Source organism: Pomacea canaliculata, linkage group LG4 (assembly GCF_003073045.1).
Source record: "Pomacea canaliculata isolate SZHN2017 linkage group LG4, ASM307304v1, whole genome shotgun sequence".
Lineage (NCBI taxonomy): Eukaryota > Metazoa > Mollusca > Gastropoda > Architaenioglossa > Ampullariidae > Pomacea > Pomacea canaliculata.
In genome coordinates this window covers 8,933,161-8,954,655 of record NC_037593.1, presented here as the reverse complement: position 1 = coordinate 8,954,655, position 21,495 = coordinate 8,933,161, and the positions used below count along the sequence as shown (strand labels likewise).

Here is a 21,495-nt window from a genome sequence, read left to right as displayed (position 1 = left end):
CAAGTGCATTCAAGATGATTGTGAATGTGGTAACCTGGTGCACATTAATCTTTATTACAGGTGCCTTAATTGTTAAACCCACATGCTCACTCTCTTGTATAGTGTTTAAAAGATAATATCTCACATCTCCTTCCAAGGTTTAGCAACTTATCTGCAAAATTACCTGGAAGCCTCCATGCACATTTCCACCAAAAGACCCTGGGAATCCCCGTGATGGGAACTGAGGAGTGGCAGCCTGTGGTGTGGCCTGAGGCAGACTGCCATAGATTCCACTCACCGGCCGCCCAACCTGTGGCGTCATACCTAGTGAAAACCAAAAGCAGACACAAATGTGCAATTTAAAAATCTAAATCGTCTTCGTTTTCTAAATTCTTTCTTTGATACCATATAACCCAATTATTAGAAGCTTAGAGGTTACAACTGCATTGCAAATGAATTACTGTCCCTAGTCACTAGTCCTTACCGCTACAGTCTGCGATGAACCCTGATACATCTGCCTTTGCTATATAAGGCTCTGTAAAAGGAGCTCATCAACAGCTTATACAGGTGCAGGGAATGATGGGAGGACATTTGCACCAAGTTGTCTGGTATCACAAAGATCACTTGGAAGGAACATTTCCTTTTTTTCATGAATCAAACATTGCCAGGCGGTGCGACAATTAAGAAAATAATATCAGGAGATCAGGAGTCTTCCAAAACCATATTTGCTGACAAACCAACATACTGCAATAGGCTACACTGTGCATTATGGATGGAGCTGACCAGATGTGAAACAGCAGAATGAGCTGAAAAGTTCAGAAAAGAACACACCAAAGGAAAGAGAAAGAACCAGCCAGTGAAGAAGTCATCACATTTCAATGAAAGGCAAGGATAGAAGCCACCATCTGCACTTTATGCACTTGAACCTTAAACTGTCAAGACATTGAAGATCACAGCTTTCATAAGCAAACTTGTTTTGGAAAGAGATGCTGGCCTGGATGAGGTTGACTGAAGAGGCTGAAAGACTTTACTATAAACCCACATCCCACAGCTGGAGATGACTGAAGGTGGATGCCAGTCCTAAGAAGGATTCAAGCCCAACTTGTTTGCATTGACCTAAATTCTTCAGCCCCTTTATACACGCATCTTTGTCTCCTAAGCCTTTGACTATCCAGTGCAAATGTCCATCATGTTAACTGGAGCAGTATAGCATGCCGAGTTAATGCAAATAAGTTGAGGATTTGGCTTGGTGACAAAATGAACAAAAATCCTCTCTGGTAATCTTGTTGACAAAAACACTACAATCCAGGTGAACAGTGGACATACAATGTAAAGATGTAGGTGGGAAGCTTAAAAGTATAATGACAATGAAGTGTATGTGTGTAGCATATCCTGTGAGCCAAACTCATAGACTACAATATAAACCTTATATAGCATATAAAAGCTTTATATAGCGGTTAAAGGCAGATGCAACTGGATACAGTGGAGCCCTTTGTAGCCAAGAGCGCTGACACTCCTTACCAGGGGGAGTAATTCACTTAGTTAAAAAGCAGTTGTAGCCCTTAAAAGCCTCATCATGAAGCCATCTGGTTTTTCTCAGACAAGGAAAGCAAGTATCCTATAGAAAATAATACAAAGACATCTTGACTCCCCTCTCCCCAATCTAATTTCAAAATATCAGCTGTAGCTGTAATGTATGTTACATATTTCTTACACAAAATCAATCACTTCTGATGTCATTTCTGAGAATTGCCAGAATGAAGTTACCAAGCACTACGAGTGACAAGAACCAAGAAACAGTGGCGTAGGAAGATGTTCGGCGTTGGGGGGGCAAACTCCCTGCTGACAGTGAACGGCGTTCGCACTCGCACGGTGATGACCGTCTCCTCTCTACGTTCCCCTACCTTTCTTCTGTTCTTTGCTCTTTGTGAGGAATTACGTCTCAAATATTGGGGGGGGCAAAAGGATATTCCTGCCCCCCCTGTATTTTCCTTGGGGGGGCGGCTGCCCCCGCTGCCCCCCTGGTTCCTACGCCACTGAGAAAGGCAACTTCTTTTGTTTCCTCAAACATGCAACCATGTACAAATACCCTTGTTAATGTACTAAATTATGGCCTGCTACTGGATATGTTAAAAATTACAGAAGAAATTAACCTGGTAAGGCCATGCTAGGAGTTGCAAAGGTTGATGATGCAAGTGGGGTTCTAGTGCTTGCCGGTGTCCCTAAAAAGAAGACAAAAAGCATTTGTATGGTAAGCTGAAATAGCACAGGAGCTGTAAAGTCATGACACAACATTATCCCAATTTTTACACAGATAACACTTTCATAATTCCCTTTATCTGTAAAGCTACCATCTTTTTTGCAACTCGTCTTTTGGAATGGCACTACCTTGCACTAACCTTTTGCAAGATGCCAGCATAATAATAAATCTCATTATTGTTCGAAAATAATCCTGCTCAAGGATACCTGGGATTGGATCTCGAAAATGCTCCTTAAACCAGCGGATCATGCTGTTGAGTGAGTTGAAAATCTGCTGGCGGTACTTAATGCCTTCAGGTGTGATCGAGATGTATTCATGTCTTGTCTTATTACGAGGCATGTACGACAATAGGAACTTGCCAGGATACTGAGGGCAAGTGCTGAATGCATATGGAATTCTGCAAGAAATATTGTTAAATGGTTAACTTGACCCCAACTTATTCTGAGGATTTGAGGGGTTGGGAGGGGGCAGGGAGAAATAAATGAATCTTAAATCAAAATCATGGAAGTTGCTTTTATACACTTTTGTCAAAGTAAGAATGCCTTTTTTTTGTTTTTGTTACGATAAATGTACATTATGAAGCTAGATTAGCCATGCGTGTACCAGAAAGGGGAGAGGGGTCAGTGTAAAAAGACACCAACTCCAAAGCTACTGATATTTACCTATCTGGAGACACATTCAATGACAAGACATTATGCACAAAAATACTAATATATTTGTACAGAAATTAACAAAATTATTACACATTGTAACGAAGCTTAGTCTAAAAATAAGATAAACAGTTAAAAATTTGGATGTCATGGTTACACATCGTGCACCTATGACCATCCTGTGGCTCTTATGAATTCAGAGACTCAAAGGCCAAAAATTACTACTGACCTTGAAGGAGTTTTCCTTTTCTCCTCTGTCAACATTTTGTCAAGGACATCACGTTTGCCATCAATTTCACGAAAGTAGCGGTAACTCATGATTTCTCTTACAGTAGCTGCCATTGGCTGAATGTGGCGGGCAATTATTTCATCAAGATCTTCAAATTCCTAGACAGATTCAAGAAAATTGTCCTTAAAGTTATGGTATTTAATCCCAATAATTATCCAGAAACCATACAATCCTGAAAATATTTTTATTGGTGGTTAGTCAGTTGTTGTGGCTTAACACCTTCAGTAACAAGGGCAAGTTCCACATACAAGCTTTATATTAAAGCATTGTGGAATAAATTAGCCTTTTCTTACTCACAGTTATATTGAATAACATCCCAGCATCCCTTCTAACACCAGCTGGTCCACAATCAAGAAAATAACTCAATGTGCACACAAAATCTCTGCATACTTTTCTAGTTGATAATGCAGTCTTTAAGTTACTACCTTCCAGTGTTGAAGAGCACATAGATACAAGTCACCCTCTCCCTATCATCATTTTTACCAACAATACATTTTTTTTAACCTCAGCACAATTTTACCTCTTCACCAATATAAAGTGATTTTCCCAAAGAGAAGGCATTTTCTTTCTTCTCCTCTTTGACATCTATGTGCTGCAGGATGCCATCACACACCTTCCATGTTACTGTCAAATGGTCAGCCCCCTGTACATGAAATTATTGTTGAGAAAATGTTCATTTTCATCACAAAATCACTTCACAAGCACAAGTCTGATAATACTTGATAAGAAAACAGCACTTTTTAAGTTTTGTCTGATACAGTCTGACCCTACATTTCTTCTCCTTCATGAACATCCAAGTAAGGGTTGTGTAGTTTTTCCACACTTATTTAAGACTGAAAGACCTTTACAGACCCAGTGCCATTAAGGTGAATTACTCCTCTATCAGGGCTTCTGCTTACGCAAAAAATTGCGTACAGTATGCATTAAAAGTTCGGAGGACCCCTTCAATTTTCGTCAATGGGGTCCCAGGGGACCCCTTCAAATTTGGGCGAAGAACAAAAAACAAAATTGGGTAACTGTAGTGTCTGACATCGTAGCCCAATTTATTATTGGCTTAAAAATGTTCTGTGTTTTTTAAAGCGACAATTGTCAAATGTGTATTCCTGTGATATATTTTATCAACAGGACTATCATTTGTATACAAACTAGCCAATAAAGTGAGGTGTAGGCTATGAAAGGTGCAATATTCAATCCCCCCAAAACTACAAAATGCTGCATACCTTGCTGCTAGGCCTCACTATCACATCACCATTATCCATAGAGGCCATCACTTTTTCACACTCCTTGTAGCCGATGTTCTTGAAATTAGGATGGGCTATCACTCGCTTGATGTACACTAAGAACAGAAGACAAGTCAAATTTTACTGTCCAAAGGGTGCCTAAATAGAAATCATGCAGAAGGCACTTTTTAGAACACTCATACTAGTTTGAGACTACCATTATTCTATTACAGACACATACAAGGTTGATCACAAACAATTTATTTCAATTCCAAACAACAATCAAGATGGTTTCTCCTTGAAAGTAATCCCCCTTGAGTCAAATGTATTTTTCCATTCTTCTCTGCATGCTTTTGTGCACTGCTGGAACGATTCTTCTGGGATGCCCCTTAGCTCTGTTGTTATGGCCCTCTTTGATGGCCTACATGCCTTCAAAACGGGTCGCCTTGAGTTTGGGAAATAAAAGTCAAATGGAGCAAGATCAGGTGAATAGGGAGATTGTTCCAGTAAGGCAATGTTCTTCTCCGCTAGGAACTGCCGGATGCTCAAGGCATTGTGAGCAGGTGTACTGTCATGGTGAAGCAGCCATGGCTTGTCCAGCCACAACTCTTGTCCAGTAGTGTATAGAAGAATGGAAGAGAAGGATAGAAAAGTGCACAAGACATCATATATCTTGTCTGGTTTCGAGTCTTTCTCAGACACTTAGCAGAAATCACTTTTAAAAAAAAAAGAAAAAAAAAAAGAAGGGTGGAGCAATCACAATTCCTAACAAGGGATGGGGTAATACTGCTAAGTTCAGTCTGAATATCTGCCACTTTACAAATAAAATAATTGGAGAAAAGCGAAAAGAACCGAGTAGATGCTACACAGAGAGAAGAAAGGAGACACTGCAAATGTCTCTTAGATGACTACAAGTTAAATAACTTCTCGAAGAAATCCCAGGTAGAGATTTCATGATGCAGGAACTTAAATAAGAAATGTATATACATAAAGCATAAGAAACGAAAGACCCAACACGAATTTCTCATATGAAGGAGGATTGCCTGAATCATCCCTCCGCCTATCTCTCTCTCTCTTTTCAAAATAACCCACTCCATGATTTTAAACTGCTTAAATAAGCAAATAAATATAAATTTCAGATCAGCATGATTTTGCAGAAATAAATTTTCCTGGCAGATTTATTGAAAAACAATATTACAACAGAAAAAGTATTATGCCAGTCATTCTGTAATAGTATCAACAAGAAAAGACATACTATTGTGTGCTCCTTTGTTGCCCAATTTAGCCAAATTTTTTTATGTGCAAGGTATTTATTTTATTGCATTCTGTTTAAATAATCTGTTTCATGCTCTTGATTTTTACTATTTACTTAATTTAATCAACTCTACTGTAACTTGTGTAACATGTACTCTCATGTATCTGTGGTGCATTCAAGCTTATATTTCTATTATTAAATATTTTAGACTCGCATTCGCGATTGCCTCAATATGGGTACATTTTAAACAAAATGTGACTCTTCTCTGAATAAAATCTTTAGGACACACTGTAAACTTCATTAATCTGCAGAGGGGGCTTGCGCTATTTGTTTCACTATGGCAACAGGAAGAACAATACATAAGCCAGTAATATCTTACATGATATTGCTATTGACAATCTCTTTCACACACCTAATCCTGTAAAGGTACATAGCCAAATGGAGTTAGATCAAACAAATTCTTCCAGCACTAGATGCACCCAGCTACGTAGGTATCAATTATATGGAAAGATCCACAATCTTTCTGAAGAAAAACTGTAAAAATGATAATGAGCCCAAGCATATACTTACTTTGCCTTGCATGCTGTTTTGCTTTCTCCGTTTCTTTCTCCATGTCCACTTTCTCCATGTCAAAGTCATAATACAAGTCTTTCTGAGGTCTGAAAAAGTAACAGCAAAAAGTCTATCAGGTCTGCATTTTCTGCAATCATGCTTCTATAAATGCAATGAACCAGTTAAGCCTTGGCCAGAAGATGAAAAACAAGAAAAAATTAATATCGAGCAGCAAGATGACATAGCTGAACCAGGGCTCCTGCTAAGGCTAAATTCTTCAGATTTTTAAGGGGTCCCTGTTCTTCGCCCAAATTTGAATGGGACCCCATTGACGAAAATTGAAGGGGTCTTCCGAACTTTTAATGCGTACTGTACGCAATTTTTTGCGTAAGCAGAAGCCCTGGCTGAACACAAGTACTCTTATGTCCTTTTTTTTTTGTTGCTGAAAATTTTTCCTACTTACTTCCACTGATTATCCTTGTCAACCAGCTCTGATGATTTGCAAGTCAACTCAACCTGGAATCTGTCGATGTCTATTTTAATGATGCGAGCATGAATGGTCATGCCAATCTGCAATCACAAAATTAATAACAATAGTAACAACTGTAGCAATAATAATGCTTATGTGGTCCAGTAAGAATGTAAAAGCCTAAAGCGCTCTGCCTGATGGACTAAAATACTTAAAAATGAAATATAAAATAAAATCATGCAATCAATACAGTGGTGCTTTCCTTGCTACAATACAACTTTACTGATCTCCAGGGGCAATTCAAAAATAGAATTTGTACTAGCAATAGCATATACATATGCATGATATAAAAGATAATATATTGTTCCTACCTTGACCCTCTCTTCAGGATTTTTTATGTTTTTGTCACTGATGTTTTTTGTGTGGATGAAACCTGATACACCATTATCAAGTCGTGTTTTTACACCAACTGCAGAGCCTGGGCAGTTGCTTCCATCAAAATGACTCCACACCTAGTGAAAATCATTTTCATGAGTCAACTTGACTATTACCAAAATAAATATTAAATAAATATCAAAGGTAAAACTGATAGGTAATTTGTGTGAGAAAGAATTGTGATCATTAAGTTTTATGTGTAGCTTTTGTCAACCTGAATAACTAGTTCACATGGTTCTTTTAAACAAAAAAAGTACACGATTCAATTAAAAAAAATATATGAAATAACAAAAAAGGAGACACATCACATACCTCACTAAGTTCTGGAAAATCATCTTTATGACAAAATGGACATTCCCAGAGTCCAGTTTCATCATTACGGTTGGGATTGGCCTGATCCAACTGCTCTCCCTGAGGTCGTTTGTAGGCAATGCCCGTTACTCTGCAAAGCACCAATTTACCTGCACACCGCACCATACCAGTCTGATCAAAATCTTTCTTCATGTACATTGTATGTTACTTTAGAGTCTGTGTCTCTCACTAACATCTACTTTTCATGTGAACCTCGAATCCAAACACTGATTTCACTTCCACGTTCTCTTTAATATCTCATCTACTTCAAGCAACTCTTAAATTATTCCACTGCAAAAATTTAGTTTAAAAAGACAACTCCCGAGGAAAACATGTATTTCACTTCTTAAGAGCATACAAAACAGCAGAACCTCATGAAGGAATGTTCTGGGACAAATGCTGTGTTCAAACTTACCAACATAAAATGTCTCAGGTGTCTCCTTGGTAAGCATGTTAAATCGTTCTTCGTTGGTTGGCGATCGATATGGTGTCCGCAGATCTTTGTACCTTTGATTTAGCTCAGCTCTTATATCATACAAGGTGATATGCTTATCACCATATTCCTACAGCAAAACAGAAGTTATAGCTAAACATTAAACACAATTTATTTTCCTTTTTCTATGTAACTGCCAATAACTTAAATGTACCATAACAATAAGACGCATATGGATTTGGAACAGCATTTGTTTGCAGACTGATTTATTGATGCCACTGAACTTCCCTTGAAACTTGGCCTCAAAGACAGTTATCACCTGCATGTTTTTAAGCACTGGAATGTGAAAAAAGAAACAAAAAACCCAATGGCAAGTCATTCAGACCCAGCCATTTTGAAGCTACCATCTAGATTTTGTCAAATTAGCATTGAAGTGCTCATAACTTTAGTAAGAAATAATAATAATTACTTGGACAGAATGTCAGCACCTACATTTACACCAGTGACACACATTAAAACAATATGCTCATAAACACAAATAGCAAATAGTGACAAGAAAAATTTGTTGTTGTCTGTGATTGTAAACATTCTCCTCTACTTGCCTGTCTCTCAAGCTCCTCTGCAAAGGCATCAAGATCCAAATCTTTCAATCTTTCAGGAGACTCCAGAATCTCTTCCAAGGCACCAGCTGGGTTGGCATCTTCAGCTGTGTCATCATATTCAAGAGCATCCACTGCCATTTTTCGAGCCCATTCATATGCTTCAGGGTGTACACGAGACCCATCCAGCACGTCAACATATGTGTCTGTGCTGTTCCCAATAAGAATAATGAATAAATTATCAACTACCAGACAAATAAAAAAAATCTTTCTTTTTTTTTAAGAAAAAAGGGGGGCTTTTTTTTTTTTTTTGAGGGGGGGGGGTGTCAATTAATTAGATGTCAATGTTCTGAAGGATTTAATAAAAGAAAAAAAAATCATTAAGTTCATGGCTGGTGAGGGGACCTTAACCACTGAAGCATACTCTGCTTACCTGTCTCCCAGGCTGTTGGTGTCAAGCTTGATGAAGCCGGCACAGTTAATGAACACTTTAGGCCCCATGTGACAAAGCTGAACCAACTGGGTTCGGTTCTCAAGCCGCCCACTGTTCTGCTTCAAGATCTATCAAAAAAAAAATTTTTTTTTAATAAAAAAGGTTTTTAAAAAAAAACCTCAAGAGACTATGATTTGCCAAATCACTAAAGAGACAGAACAACTGTCTCAACCCAACTTAATGTTCAGCTCTGGACAGCTATCAGAATCTCATTATGTGGTATGCATAGAGAACCTCACAGAACGTACTGTCAAATCACACAACCTTTTAATGAAAAGCAAATCTCCTTAACATCATTTATCCAAGTTACAAAACTTCTTTATCTTGAACAGAACATGCCAAGACAGACAACACTGTCCTTATCCAAAAAGCAAGTGACAAATAGGTCTTTGTTGTGATCAAGAACCCTGATTCGAAATGTAATAACCAAATTGAGTAGCCTAACAACTAACCTTTAAGAGGTATTGAGCTTTCCTTGGCCCCAGGCCACATACAAATTGTAATAGTGGAGCTGTGTGTGGGAAGTTGATGCACCGATTGATATCCACACCAACCTCGTTGACACGGTTCACAAACTCCAGGTACAATGCATTCAACAGATCCTCTTTAGAAACCTGATCCTGAAATACCAGACAATTTGAAAAATATTCAACTTCAAATAATGTTTACAGCTACCCAAAGTGAGACTTCAGTGATGCAGAATTTTTTGGAGAAAGTGCCATTACACTGAAAGAACTTTACTCTTCATGCTACATTACGATCATATATTATAATTCAATAACCCTTTGAACCAGATCCAGATAAAGATGGGAACAAAGCTCTCTGAATATGACATACAGTATGAGATATGACTTTTCTCAAACCTGCATAGGGTGATACTTCAGACAAAGGATGTCTTCATCAGGGTTACATAGCTGGGAAAACTCAATCAGAGGATCCTGAAGACGTCTGGCAATGGAGACTGCGTGACGTAATGTAGGAGGATACTCTCGAAATTCAGCCTAAATGATAAAACAAAACTTCGATCTTACTCATCCACAGAGTCATAAGTGCCTCTTTCAAAAATCTATAAAAGCAGAACATCCCCAAGAATAAGAAACTCTCGCTGAAAGCTATATGGCAGCGTGTCTAGACTCTTAACACCTTTTCATTATGCATATAGTTAATACATTACATACAATACTGAGCGATTTTAAAAGCCAAAAAGCTCACAAATAAATCGGAAAATGTTTTAGTTTCATATTAATGGTTATAATAATTAGAAGTGCTATCATTTCACACGTTCCAACTCTCTAACTAAAGCTATCATGTCAAGCAGAAAAAATGCCTAACAGCCACGTCTGGATGTCATTTCAACCTTCAAAAGCATAAATCTTTTCATTCAAGCATCTGTACCTGAGCCTTGTTGCTGTTTTCAAAGATCATAGCCACCTCATTGTCTACCAGCTCCACGCTGATGGGAGGCAAGTGTTCCTCCTGCTCCAGCTCATTAAGAATTAGTTTCACATCATCACAGATCATCATGGCCTCACGTGACTCTGCACTCACTGCTATCACATGAGGCTTTTTGTTCAGGATGAACTCCTTCAGTTTCTGCATGTCTTTTTCCTGTGTAAGCAATGTGAAAAATGCAGTCCTTTTTATTCAATTTCCACTTATACGTTTTCATAAACAGGTATGGTGTGTTCAAACAGAGAAGCAAATGATATTATTGGGAGTATTAAGAAAGAGACACATAGTTTCTAAATATTACCTTACAATCACGTTCCATCTGACGAAAAGATTTTAGTCGGTAGCAGAAGTATGGAAGACGGACAAAGTCTGACACCACACCATCTCCATCAATCATGGCTCCAAAAGCAGATGTGTCTCTGATGAAAATAAAGTCCCATACTTTTATAAATACAGATAGCCCTAAGCTTTCTCAAGGAAGATATTGTCTTACTTACTGGCCAAAACAAAAACAAAACAAAACAAAAATCAAAAATACACTGCTTTTGCACAAAATCTTTATTCAAACATTTTCTCAGGGGTGTTTAAACCAAAAAAAAAAAAGAAAAAAAAGTTGGACCTTTTTTGGGCAGAAAAACACCAAATTTGGACACTACAAAATGACAGGTTTGAAAAAATAATGCAGCCTACAGAAAAATATGAAATTTTCCATGGGAACTGTTTTTTTTTTTTAAGGCCTCACTGAACCAGGTGCATCTGCCCTAGACCCCTATAAAATTCTCTGCAAACAAGAGCTCAGTAGTCATCGCATCAACTCCCCCATGCAGACGCAGAGAAGGCTGGGAAGTCATTTGGGTAGGGTCATCTGCTAAGTAGCAAAGACAGACAATTGACAATAAAAATTTAATTTTTTCTTTAACTTTACACGATGCCTCAACTTATAGGAGAATAAAGTGGGCTTTGCCAAACCATCCTCGCTGATCAAGAAATATACCTGCTATGTGGCCAAGAGGGGGCCAGACCAGATGCACAGCAGTATAGGCAGAAAGATTACAAGGATAGAGAGCGCATAAAGCATAGTCAGAGTGCCACCTGATGGAGGTCATGATGTATTCTGTTACTGTTAAAAAAAGTGTCTGCAGTACATTTAACTTACTTGTCAGGCGAGAATGCAATGCCAAGAACACGAACACCATTGTTGTTGTCATCATCATCATATTCTTCATCAAGCTGCTGCTCAGCTTGATATGGAGCCACTTTCAGCCAGTTGTACAGCCGCCGACTGCATGCCTGTTGCACATTAAAACCCTGCCCTCAGTAGCATTCTCAACCTGATTAAAAATGACTTGAAATATAGATCATATACTGTCCAAATTCAAAATAAAGTTCCGGTAATATCTTTTGCGGTCTACAATACAATTAGCATCACTTAAGTGCACTTGTGTGCAGCTGATAAGTAGTTGCAGGGCTTCTGCTTACGCAAAAAATTGTGTACAGTACGCATTAAAAGTTCGGAGGACCCCTTCAATTTTTCGTCAGTGGGGTCCCCTTCAAATTTGGGCAAAGAACAGGGACCCCTTAAAAATCTGAAGGGTTCCCTGCGACCCCAAAGAATTTAGCCTTAGCAGAAGCCCTGAGTTGTCAAGATGAGTCAAAACTAAAATGATGTATGATGTGACATAGGTTGATAGATGCAGAGAAACCCACACAAAAACATTTCCACAACCTCCACCACACACAGATTACACGAACCTTTACAATGCCTTCTTTAGCTTCAGCAATGAGCTTGCTTCTTAACTCCTTAGCCATCTGTGGGTATAGAATCTTGTACAGTGCCTGCTTGAGGGCCTCACTGCGCTGAATATTCCACTGCTGCACTAGATGACTGAACTCATCCTGCAACCATGCACATATGCACAACCCAGTCATTGATAACTAAACCCATGGACATAAAGCTTCATACAAAACATAAGCTTGCGTAAGATCGTAAGCTTCATCCTTTCATCATTTTAAACAAAATTTGGGCATTTTGAAACAAAAACTTCAAAACTGTTGCCTACAGAAAATAATATAAAAAGAAAATAATTAAAACAATTACCCTGTAGTACAACTGGCGAACTTCCTCAAAGTAAGATGTAGTATTGGAATCCTCTTCGTCCATGGTAATAGATGCAACAATGAGGCCATCAGTCTCTGCCTGAGCAACATAAGATATGTTTTAAGTACACAATATTAGTTTAGTAAACTACATAAATCTGCCCTTTCATCATAACTTAACTCATACATCATAATGTAGTAAAGGGTATGTTAACCTTCTAAATTTTAAAATTGGGACATGATCTTTCCAGAAGAAAATTTCACTCTTAGCTTATCGCTACATAAAAATTCTATAATAATACTGTCTCGAAGATATGGCTTGTTCCACTTGTGCGAATATAAACAAGCTTTTCTGTTCATACTGACTTGCACGATCTTCAGGAACTGCTCATCTTTCAGATCCTTGACTGGCATGTTCCGCAAATATTTCATTGGGTAGCATGAATGGGCTTCGTCGATAAGCTGATAACAAAAGAGTGTATGCAACAGTTAGTCAAAGTTCACTTCTAGGGAAAAAACATGAAAACACCAGATACCATTTGCAATACTGACATTTAAAACAAGAGTAAAATATGACTAATCAATACTCACACAACCATTTCATATAAACTAAATCGATGGGAATCATTTGTTGTGATGACAAATGTTGATATAGATTTCTGAACATCATACAACACCAAGAATTCATAATTTGTTGGATAAATAAACAAGCTGAAAGGAGAAAAAGAATAAACTAGATGAAAATGTCAGTATTCTGAAAACCCATATCTTCCTCAACACACAGATTAAAAAACAAAACAAAAGCAAACTGGCAATAAATGACCTGTAACAAGGTATAAAAGCATTATCTGAGTAACAAATGTAACAATATACAAATATTTTCTGTGCTTTCCTGCAATTTAAAAGGTATCTTCTCAGGTTTTCCCCACTCTTTATGTGATTGTTATGTGCAATAAAAGACACACAAGACATGGTCAGATGTAAAACTAGTCACCTTCAGGCCCTTTTTGGTGGGTCGAACACAAAGCTTTGCTCGTTCAAAAAAAGTCTGTCTCACAGCCTGGCGAACCAATGGGTCGTGAGCGATTTGCATGGCTACCATGTGTCTGGCTCCTATAAGTATGTCTTCAACAGTTGCAAACTGGCTGTAGGATCAAAAACACACTTCACTGTAAGTTGCACAGTGAAGAACTGTATCATTGGAAACTTGTGTTTATTGTAACACATAATAAAGCAGGCTTGAACCTAAACATCTGAATGAGTCTATTAGTAACGCTGGTGCAACGGATAATACCTTCATAATGTACCTTTCCATTTAACACCAAGAGTAGTACCCAAAACTGTACCTGCACACATAGTCTTTTGCCAGCTCCAGAGGTTCAACAGGACATTGCTGTACATCATGTCTCTGGTAGTTGTCTCTCAAGTTTTCTCCAACTTCAGATGGTTTCAGCCCAAACTGACGTGCCATTTCATCTGTGAAAAATAAAATGTACCTTAAGTCAAAGTATATGAGAAAGCAATGCACAATACTATGTTCCAAAAAAAAAAATGTTTTAATAAAATTTAAACATCTATCATTTATTTCGGTTTGCGGCAAGTTCACAAAAAAAACAAAACAAAAAAAACTGACACTATTAAAATTATGTAAAGCATTTAATGAATGACTAGCCATTCAGCAATAATCCAACAGATTTTCAGCAACATATTGACGGGTTACCATTTTCCCACCTTGACAAGAAAACTAATGAAGGAAAACACCTCCAGACCTTTTGGTGGTCCACACTGAATGCACTGACAGTAATTTCACTCCATCGTGATTCTTTTATCACACATTTAAAGCTAATAAATGATGGAACACATTATTTGACCACCCATCTTCAAGCAAAAAAGCCCTTATTAGTGATGGCACTGACCTAGTTTAGCACTAAGACAGATAGAGTAGGCACTACGCCGTGTAGCTTGTTTAACAAGGCTGTCATGCTGATCCTGATCTGGTTGCTCAGCTTCATCGCCCTCACGTTCTGATTGGTATCGTGCTCTCTGCTGCTTTTCTGCATTGCGCATGGCAGGAATTTCATGGCCATAATACAAGATGAAATGCTGGTAAACATCTCGCAGTTCTTCCATTGTCTGCACTGAACGTACTCTGGTAACAAGCAGATAAGATCACAAGATTTAAAACAGACTGATTTTAGTAACACCAAATCTCTAAACTGTTTTTTCATATTTTGTGAATTTATGAGATCATGACAAATCCATTTAAGCATCCACAGGAGCCTCCTAGTATTTCTAGTTCTCAGCTGAGATGACAAGCTCATGGGTAGCCATACAGTCTGATGGCAAAAATGATCCCTCCTATGAAGAGTGTGGTAATAATTAATGCATAACTCTTATATGACTAACACTGATACTATACATGGTAATCTCCCCCAACAGTACAATACTGTCTACATGAGATGCAATTACAAATGGAATAAATCAAACATTTAAGGTCTTAACTATAGTATTTTACTTTATATTTTTGAAATAATAAAATGTGCCACAGATAAAATTCCTTATGTAACTTCCTTATGTAATGTGCCACAGCTTATACCTTGCCATTATAATTTACTGCTTCATAAACAGAATAATAATAAAAAAAAGAAATACCTATCCAAGTCTTGTTCTGTGATAGGTCGGAAGCTCTTGTCCACATTTTTTTCAGCGTCTAAGTAGCGCTCACTCAAAAAATTTTGCATTTTTTCAAAAAGGCGTGTCAGGTTTTTACGACGAGTGGTCAGCTGGGTCCACTGTATAAAATATAAACTTAATGAGATAGATGAATACATTTACAATGGTCAAAACCAGATGCTGACATAACATAAAATTTTGACGCTTTGTAGAAACAATGTGACAACATTCAATGTATAATTTTCCATTAGGATGTAAACATTCACCTGACATAATCTCATAATATCTCAAAACAAAAACCAGTTAGGTCTTAAACAATCTGGTGCTGGGAATACAAACTTAGATTGGAAATATTTTCGTGTAAGAAATCTTATGATACAATAGAAATATGAAAAGTGAGCTATTTTTAATCTTAAAATCCAAAACAATTTTTCTGGGGTTCTGAAAAGGGTAGGAGGACTGCCCAGTTTTTAGATTGGACACAGAGGTTGGTCCAAAAAAAAAATTTTTTTTTTAATCATACAAGAATTCGAGAGACCTCCAGAACCATTCAAACAGATCATGCTGACATTTCATGACTATGGTTCTAAGTCACCAACACTTGATGCAGCTTTTGCTGCTAATGTGTTAGATCTGGGCAAAAAGTGTAACTTCTTGAACACTTTTAGGTCACGAGCATCCTATAACATGATGGAGCTGCCAGTCTTTTCCAAAGATCAAATTGCATTTGCAAACAAGATACACGATTCCAACTTTGGTTACCAGATCTTAAAAGATGCCTTGTCCTCATTTATTTATTATGTCATGATAGAGAGCAGCTGCAGCCGTATTACATGACGGCTAGGGAGGCTGAACAAAGCTGATCAACTGCAGGAAAAATTCTGGTAAATTTGAATATTCAACAGAACAAGAAAGGGCATCATCACAATGCAACTGATTGAACTGACTGCTGCTGCTATATGAGTGGGGTGTCTGGGGCCAATCTTTCAATTTCTGTAGTTGACTGTCTTTCTGCTAAACTTTTTGAATACACTATGCAAATGATCACCTCTTCACTATTTACTTTATTTGAATATTTAATGTGACTACTTATCAGATAGCAGTTGTTACAAATAAAATATGATATACAAATAAAAAAAAAATAACAATGAGAAAACTCTGGTACCTACCTTTTCGTCCCACTGCCAGACTTTCCACAGATCCTTTATGTTTAGTTCCCGCTCCACATACTCTTTGCGGTAGAAGGCGATGAATGGCACCTTAAAGAAATGCCACATTGTTTTTAAGTTTGTAAAATCCTTAACTACATACCTCCCTTCGTCTGAGTAAGCCACTGATAGAAATTTAACAAATCAATCCACTAACAAAAATACTCAAGAAAAACAAAAATATAGTTGTATGTACCTCAAGACGTTGATTGCGCATGAAGTTGAGAGCCTCCTTTATTTTGCTGACCATAGTGGGGCTCCTGCGAGTGCTGTAGTTATACTGGGCACTTTGCTCTTGGTCCAAGTAGGACTGTTGAACCAAAAAACTCAATACTTGATACACTGATGCATACTTTATGTTAAAAAATGTATTATGAAATGAACACTACCTGACACATTTACAATTTATCATGTTTTAATTGGGTTTGCAGCTAGCAGCAAGATATCTTCTGCAAGGTCTCTTGGGGTTCAGTTTTAATGTCTGTGTCCACTTTCTCTTCAATCTGACTGTCAGAAACAAAGAATATATCCCAGCATGCCCTTAACTTTCAGGGGGCACACTGCAAATGCATGTTATTGTTTTTCTGACTGTGGTGAAGGATGCCCGTGAGTGAAATAAACGTCGGATATTTTTTTAAATTTTACATCTATTAACCTACAATACAGACAACTATCTGTGGAACACCATTTCAAAGTGAATTTTAAAACCATTTACATATTGTGAATTTTAAGATTTTACATGTATCGCAGATAGTCATCTTTATTGTAGGTTAATAGACATAATTATTTAAAAATACCAGTCGAAATTTTATTTGCAGGCATTTGCCACTATGTCGGGAAGAGCTAGCAATCGTGTGAACTCGCCGTAGCATGGCAAAAGAGTTAATGCATTTATTCATGTTTGCAAATAAAACAAAAGCAAGAACCTCTCATTAAACTGTTTGTGAAAGTAACACAAGAATGTTTACCTTTCCTCTGTTCTGTGATGTGAAGCTTCAAATCTGAGTAATATTTAAGAGAAAGTATATATGTGTGTGTGTGTATATATTTAAAAAAAAAAAAAAAAAAAAATCCACTAAAAGCACAACTCACCTGGTTTGACACTGTCGGTGTTGAAAATGCCTGCTTATAGATCCACTCAGACTCTTCTTCCAGTTCCCCTTCTTCAGTGGGTTTCACTGGGATTTGGCGAAGCTATGAATGAAAAAAAAGTAGATTCTATACATTAAGATGAAATGAGAAAGTGAAAAAGGGCCAGAAGAACTAAAAACTCTAATAAAGATATCCTAAAAGCTGACAATGAGCGTGCATAATGTTTGTCTGTAATTTACTTTGTGTATGAGTTAATGTATGTTGTAGAAGTGAGTGTGTCTGTTACATGCAAATACGTGTGCACAGTTGTTGATTTAGTCTATGTATGATGTACGTAAACCGCTATGAACAAATCTTTGGAAAGGCACTTTATAAATCCTCATTATTATTATTATTTGGTACATTTTTGCAGTAAACTACCTTTAATGACCATTTTACATATAAAATCCAAGGTAGGAGGATTCATTCGTAATTATAGAAACATTCTGTTGCAGCTTCACATTATGACTTATTGTCATTTACAGCAACATTTTACAAAAATCTTACCTGAAAACGTTCGGGGACATCTGTGATCCTTATTTCATTATCTAAATCTGTGAAGTGACCTCTCTCAAGTTCGCTGGGTTCAAACACCTGTAAAATAAAAGTTTCTGCTAAAATAAAGACCTAATCTAACTGCTGCTTTTATATAAACAAATCGCTTTTTTCTTAAAAATTTCCTCCATTCTTCCATCAACTAGAAAAAAAAAACCAATATTACTCACATCAAAGATGCTTTTCTTTGTGGCACGCTTCTTCTGTCGCTTGGTTCGCACTTGCTGCTCGCCATCTTCTTCCCCTTCTTCCTCTTCTTCATACTAAAATAAATTAACATTTTTCCTATTCTTTACATAGAAAAGGGCGCAACACCAACTACATACTAAAACATGTCAAGACAGCACCAGTTACAAATTAAAATGGGACAAGATATCTACCACAATTTACACAATGAAGCAGGATAAAATGACATTATAGTATACTCTGTCTAAAGACCTCATCATTTCTACCAACCTCTTCATCATAAAGGTCCTCCTCTCCATCCTGGTCAAATTCATCAAAATTGAAATCTACACCAAAAATGTCCTGTGCTTCCTGCAAGGCACTGTAAATTTAGAAACAAAAGTATGAGACAAATATGGTGATGGTTTATGCTGCTAATAGCCTTTCACTTTATAGTCTTCTCTCTTAAACCTAAAGTCATATAAAAGTAATTTTAATGGATGTAAACAAGGAGATAAAAGTATACTACATTTTCAGCGGGTATATAGATCATTTAGTGGACAGAAATGACAAAACTTATGTTTAAAAAATCCTATGAACTCAACACAGACAGTAACTCATACATACAATTATTAACTTTGTATCTGTCAAGCAGCCAGGTGCAACATAGAGAAACTTTTATTGCAGAAGCTAAACAGTCTATAAACCCATCTAATTTTTGAAGCTTGTCCTCCACAGTACAGATGTGTAGACCAAATGTTTTCTTAAATTTCTTTTACTTAAGGTGATTACAAGGAATGCAAAAATGAGCACAATGAACACTACAGGTAACAGTAACCAGACTGAAACCTGTGGCCTCTAATATTCTTTAGTAGTTAGAAACTAAAAGCTGCAATTTTAATAACCAAATTGCTAACCCCTCTATTTTAAGGCCTATTTACAACAAAAAATAAAAAGAAAATACTCACGCATCACTATGGATAATATGCTTTTTTTTCTTCCCTTTGCTAATAGGCCTTCCCTGATCGTCCACAATGAAGTCATCAATATCTGAAATAAATCCCTTGGCCTCAAAACATGGACAAAAACTGAACTAAATCTAAAGGCCTAAGTTTGACCACAGAAGTATTTTTCAAACAATATAAACAATGTATCTGGCACCAGGAATTAAAAAAAAAGAAATTTCTGGGAACAAAAAAACAACCCAATTTTGGTCTAGACAGTGAAACATAAACAGATAAAAGAATGGCCACAACTAGGGCTTTATTTCAAATCCCTTTTCTTTCAATCTCCTTAAATATTTAGGTTGTCTTGAAAGTTTTTTAAACATCATTCCAGGAAAATTGCAGTAAAATATTCTCAGACAAGAAAAGAAAAGTTACCTGATTCTTCTTCTTCATCAAGATCACCAAACTCATTCCTACTCTCTATGTCTTTGTCACGTGCTGGTGAGGTGGTGATATCTTCGCCTACTTCATCGTCGTCATCAAATAGAGTTTCACGGATGGCCTGCTTGCCATCTATGCCTTGAGGAGGCTCTTCATTATCACTACCTTCATCTGACATGACACGAATTCGTTTGTGCTGGTGCTGAAACAAGCAAAGACAAAACTGTTAACTATTGTGCTGTTGACAACTACATTAATCACCACAAAAACAAAACAAAAAGCCCCAAGACTTGTGTATAGCTTGAAAGATACTTAAGGAAATATCAATCCATCCCCCCCCCCCCAAACCACATGCTAGTTTTTTTTTAAAGGAAATAAATCCAGAAGTATGAATCCCTTGGAAAATTTACATGAGGCTGTTGTCCATAATCTCTCAAAATTTCTAAACATAAAAAAACAATTTCAACTACAAAGGATCATTATTCTGTAAATGAATGTCCCTCACCTTTCTGTTGACTTTTATACCCAAGTTTTCTTCAATGAGATCAAAGTCTTCATCTTCAAGTCTATCATCAATGTCATCATCATCATCATGTTTGCGTTTACCCCGTTCCTCGCCTTCTTCACTGTCATCCCCATCATCATCGTCGTCATCCTCCTCCTCTTCTTCAACATTCTCACTGATGAAATCTTTCATCTCTTCTGCAATTCCATCTGGATCTGCAGCCATGAAAACATGGCCTTAAATATTTAGTGCTTACACAAAAGATGTGACAACAGAGAATGGGATCTGCAAAAATTAAGCCTTTAATTCAGTTGTTAGTATGACAGAAAATGGCATGGGTGTGTCAATTTTAAAAAAGAAAAGTAAAGCTAAAACACATTTTTTTTATTTTCTTTTTAGTGTAAACACCGAAAGCATGCATGAGCGAAAAAGTGTACCTTCTTCCTCCTCCTCCTCTTCATCATCATCATCTTCAATCCTAGCACGGACTTTCTTCTTTTTCTCTTTTTTCCTTCTTTTTGGTTTTATTTCTGCTTCTTCATCTGAGGCTGATAAATCTCCCCCTGAGGTAAGGTCCGACTCCTCAGCTTCATTCTCAAAGAAGTCCATTTCTGATTCAAAACAAAGAAAATCGTTGTCAGTCCGACTATATTATTTTCTTATGCATTTTTTAAGAATATTAAAAAATTAAACCATACCTTGTTTTAATATAAGGAAAGAAGTGAACATATGAAACTTTCCATAAATTCGCTAATGACTTCATTTACATTTAAGCTTACATCTCAGCATAAGCACAGTGGGCACACATCTTAATTGTACACGCACACAAAACTGCTAGTCAAGCTGACAGAACACTAACTAAAATCACTGATACAATATAATAAACTTCATACTACCAACCAATGGCGAATGCCATTTTCCCTCTAAACCCTCAAAGCTATGTTGCATGATTCACAGTGTGAGACTTCACATGCGAATAGCAGCATTTGATACTCCGCTTGCATGGAAATAGACAACTAATTCTGGCAAATATTACAAACTAGAAACGAAAAGCACCAGTGAATGTATAAGCCGTACTTTATGACAACCGACAAAATAAACACAATAGATCAATCTTTCCAGTTTCACAACATGACCACTACCCCACAGTTTGTTCTAACAATATAACTCATAGAACTTACCAAAGAATTATCGAGTCGAGATAACAACGTAGTGATCCACTTTCTATCGTTAAAAGAAAAGAAAATGGCCCCGTCTGGAGAGTAGCTCCGCAGATAATATTTTTCAATTATTGGATTGGACCAAGGTCGTGTATAGGTGGATTGCTGATTGCTGT

General features: G+C 37.2%; 1 protein-coding gene across 1 annotated transcript in view; it reads right to left on the bottom strand.

Moving 5' to 3' along the window:
* The window catches only part of LOC112561881 (transcription elongation factor SPT6-like), a 22,915-nt gene extending 1,420 nt beyond the window's left edge, over nucleotides 1-21,495 (bottom strand). The window contains exons 1-36 of the mRNA XM_025234706.1: nucleotides 21,341-21,495; nucleotides 20,597-20,770; nucleotides 20,160-20,374; nucleotides 19,649-19,856; nucleotides 19,235-19,316; nucleotides 18,558-18,648; nucleotides 18,272-18,364; nucleotides 18,054-18,140; nucleotides 17,508-17,609; nucleotides 16,612-16,725; nucleotides 16,377-16,466; nucleotides 15,187-15,326; nucleotides 14,451-14,683; nucleotides 13,881-14,010; nucleotides 13,529-13,679; nucleotides 12,901-12,996; nucleotides 12,536-12,634; nucleotides 12,190-12,333; nucleotides 11,594-11,727; nucleotides 10,739-10,856; nucleotides 10,381-10,593; nucleotides 9,849-9,986; nucleotides 9,438-9,605; nucleotides 8,926-9,053; nucleotides 8,496-8,703; nucleotides 7,876-8,023; nucleotides 7,422-7,570; nucleotides 7,046-7,186; nucleotides 6,669-6,775; nucleotides 6,224-6,312; nucleotides 4,399-4,514; nucleotides 3,699-3,821; nucleotides 3,119-3,276; nucleotides 2,446-2,636; nucleotides 2,133-2,201; nucleotides 164-303 (exon numbers count right to left, since the gene is read on the bottom strand). Of these exons, the coding sequence (XP_025090491.1) occupies nucleotides 164-303; nucleotides 2,133-2,201; nucleotides 2,446-2,636; nucleotides 3,119-3,276; nucleotides 3,699-3,821; nucleotides 4,399-4,514; nucleotides 6,224-6,312; nucleotides 6,669-6,775; nucleotides 7,046-7,186; nucleotides 7,422-7,570; nucleotides 7,876-8,023; nucleotides 8,496-8,703; nucleotides 8,926-9,053; nucleotides 9,438-9,605; nucleotides 9,849-9,986; nucleotides 10,381-10,593; nucleotides 10,739-10,856; nucleotides 11,594-11,727; nucleotides 12,190-12,333; nucleotides 12,536-12,634; nucleotides 12,901-12,996; nucleotides 13,529-13,679; nucleotides 13,881-14,010; nucleotides 14,451-14,683; nucleotides 15,187-15,326; nucleotides 16,377-16,466; nucleotides 16,612-16,725; nucleotides 17,508-17,609; nucleotides 18,054-18,140; nucleotides 18,272-18,364; nucleotides 18,558-18,648; nucleotides 19,235-19,316; nucleotides 19,649-19,856; nucleotides 20,160-20,374; nucleotides 20,597-20,768 (4,785 nt within the window). The 5' untranslated portion in view covers nucleotides 20,769-20,770; nucleotides 21,341-21,495. The remainder of the gene's footprint in view (nucleotides 1-163; nucleotides 304-2,132; nucleotides 2,202-2,445; nucleotides 2,637-3,118; nucleotides 3,277-3,698; nucleotides 3,822-4,398; nucleotides 4,515-6,223; nucleotides 6,313-6,668; nucleotides 6,776-7,045; nucleotides 7,187-7,421; nucleotides 7,571-7,875; nucleotides 8,024-8,495; nucleotides 8,704-8,925; nucleotides 9,054-9,437; nucleotides 9,606-9,848; nucleotides 9,987-10,380; nucleotides 10,594-10,738; nucleotides 10,857-11,593; nucleotides 11,728-12,189; nucleotides 12,334-12,535; nucleotides 12,635-12,900; nucleotides 12,997-13,528; nucleotides 13,680-13,880; nucleotides 14,011-14,450; nucleotides 14,684-15,186; nucleotides 15,327-16,376; nucleotides 16,467-16,611; nucleotides 16,726-17,507; nucleotides 17,610-18,053; nucleotides 18,141-18,271; nucleotides 18,365-18,557; nucleotides 18,649-19,234; nucleotides 19,317-19,648; nucleotides 19,857-20,159; nucleotides 20,375-20,596; nucleotides 20,771-21,340) is intronic.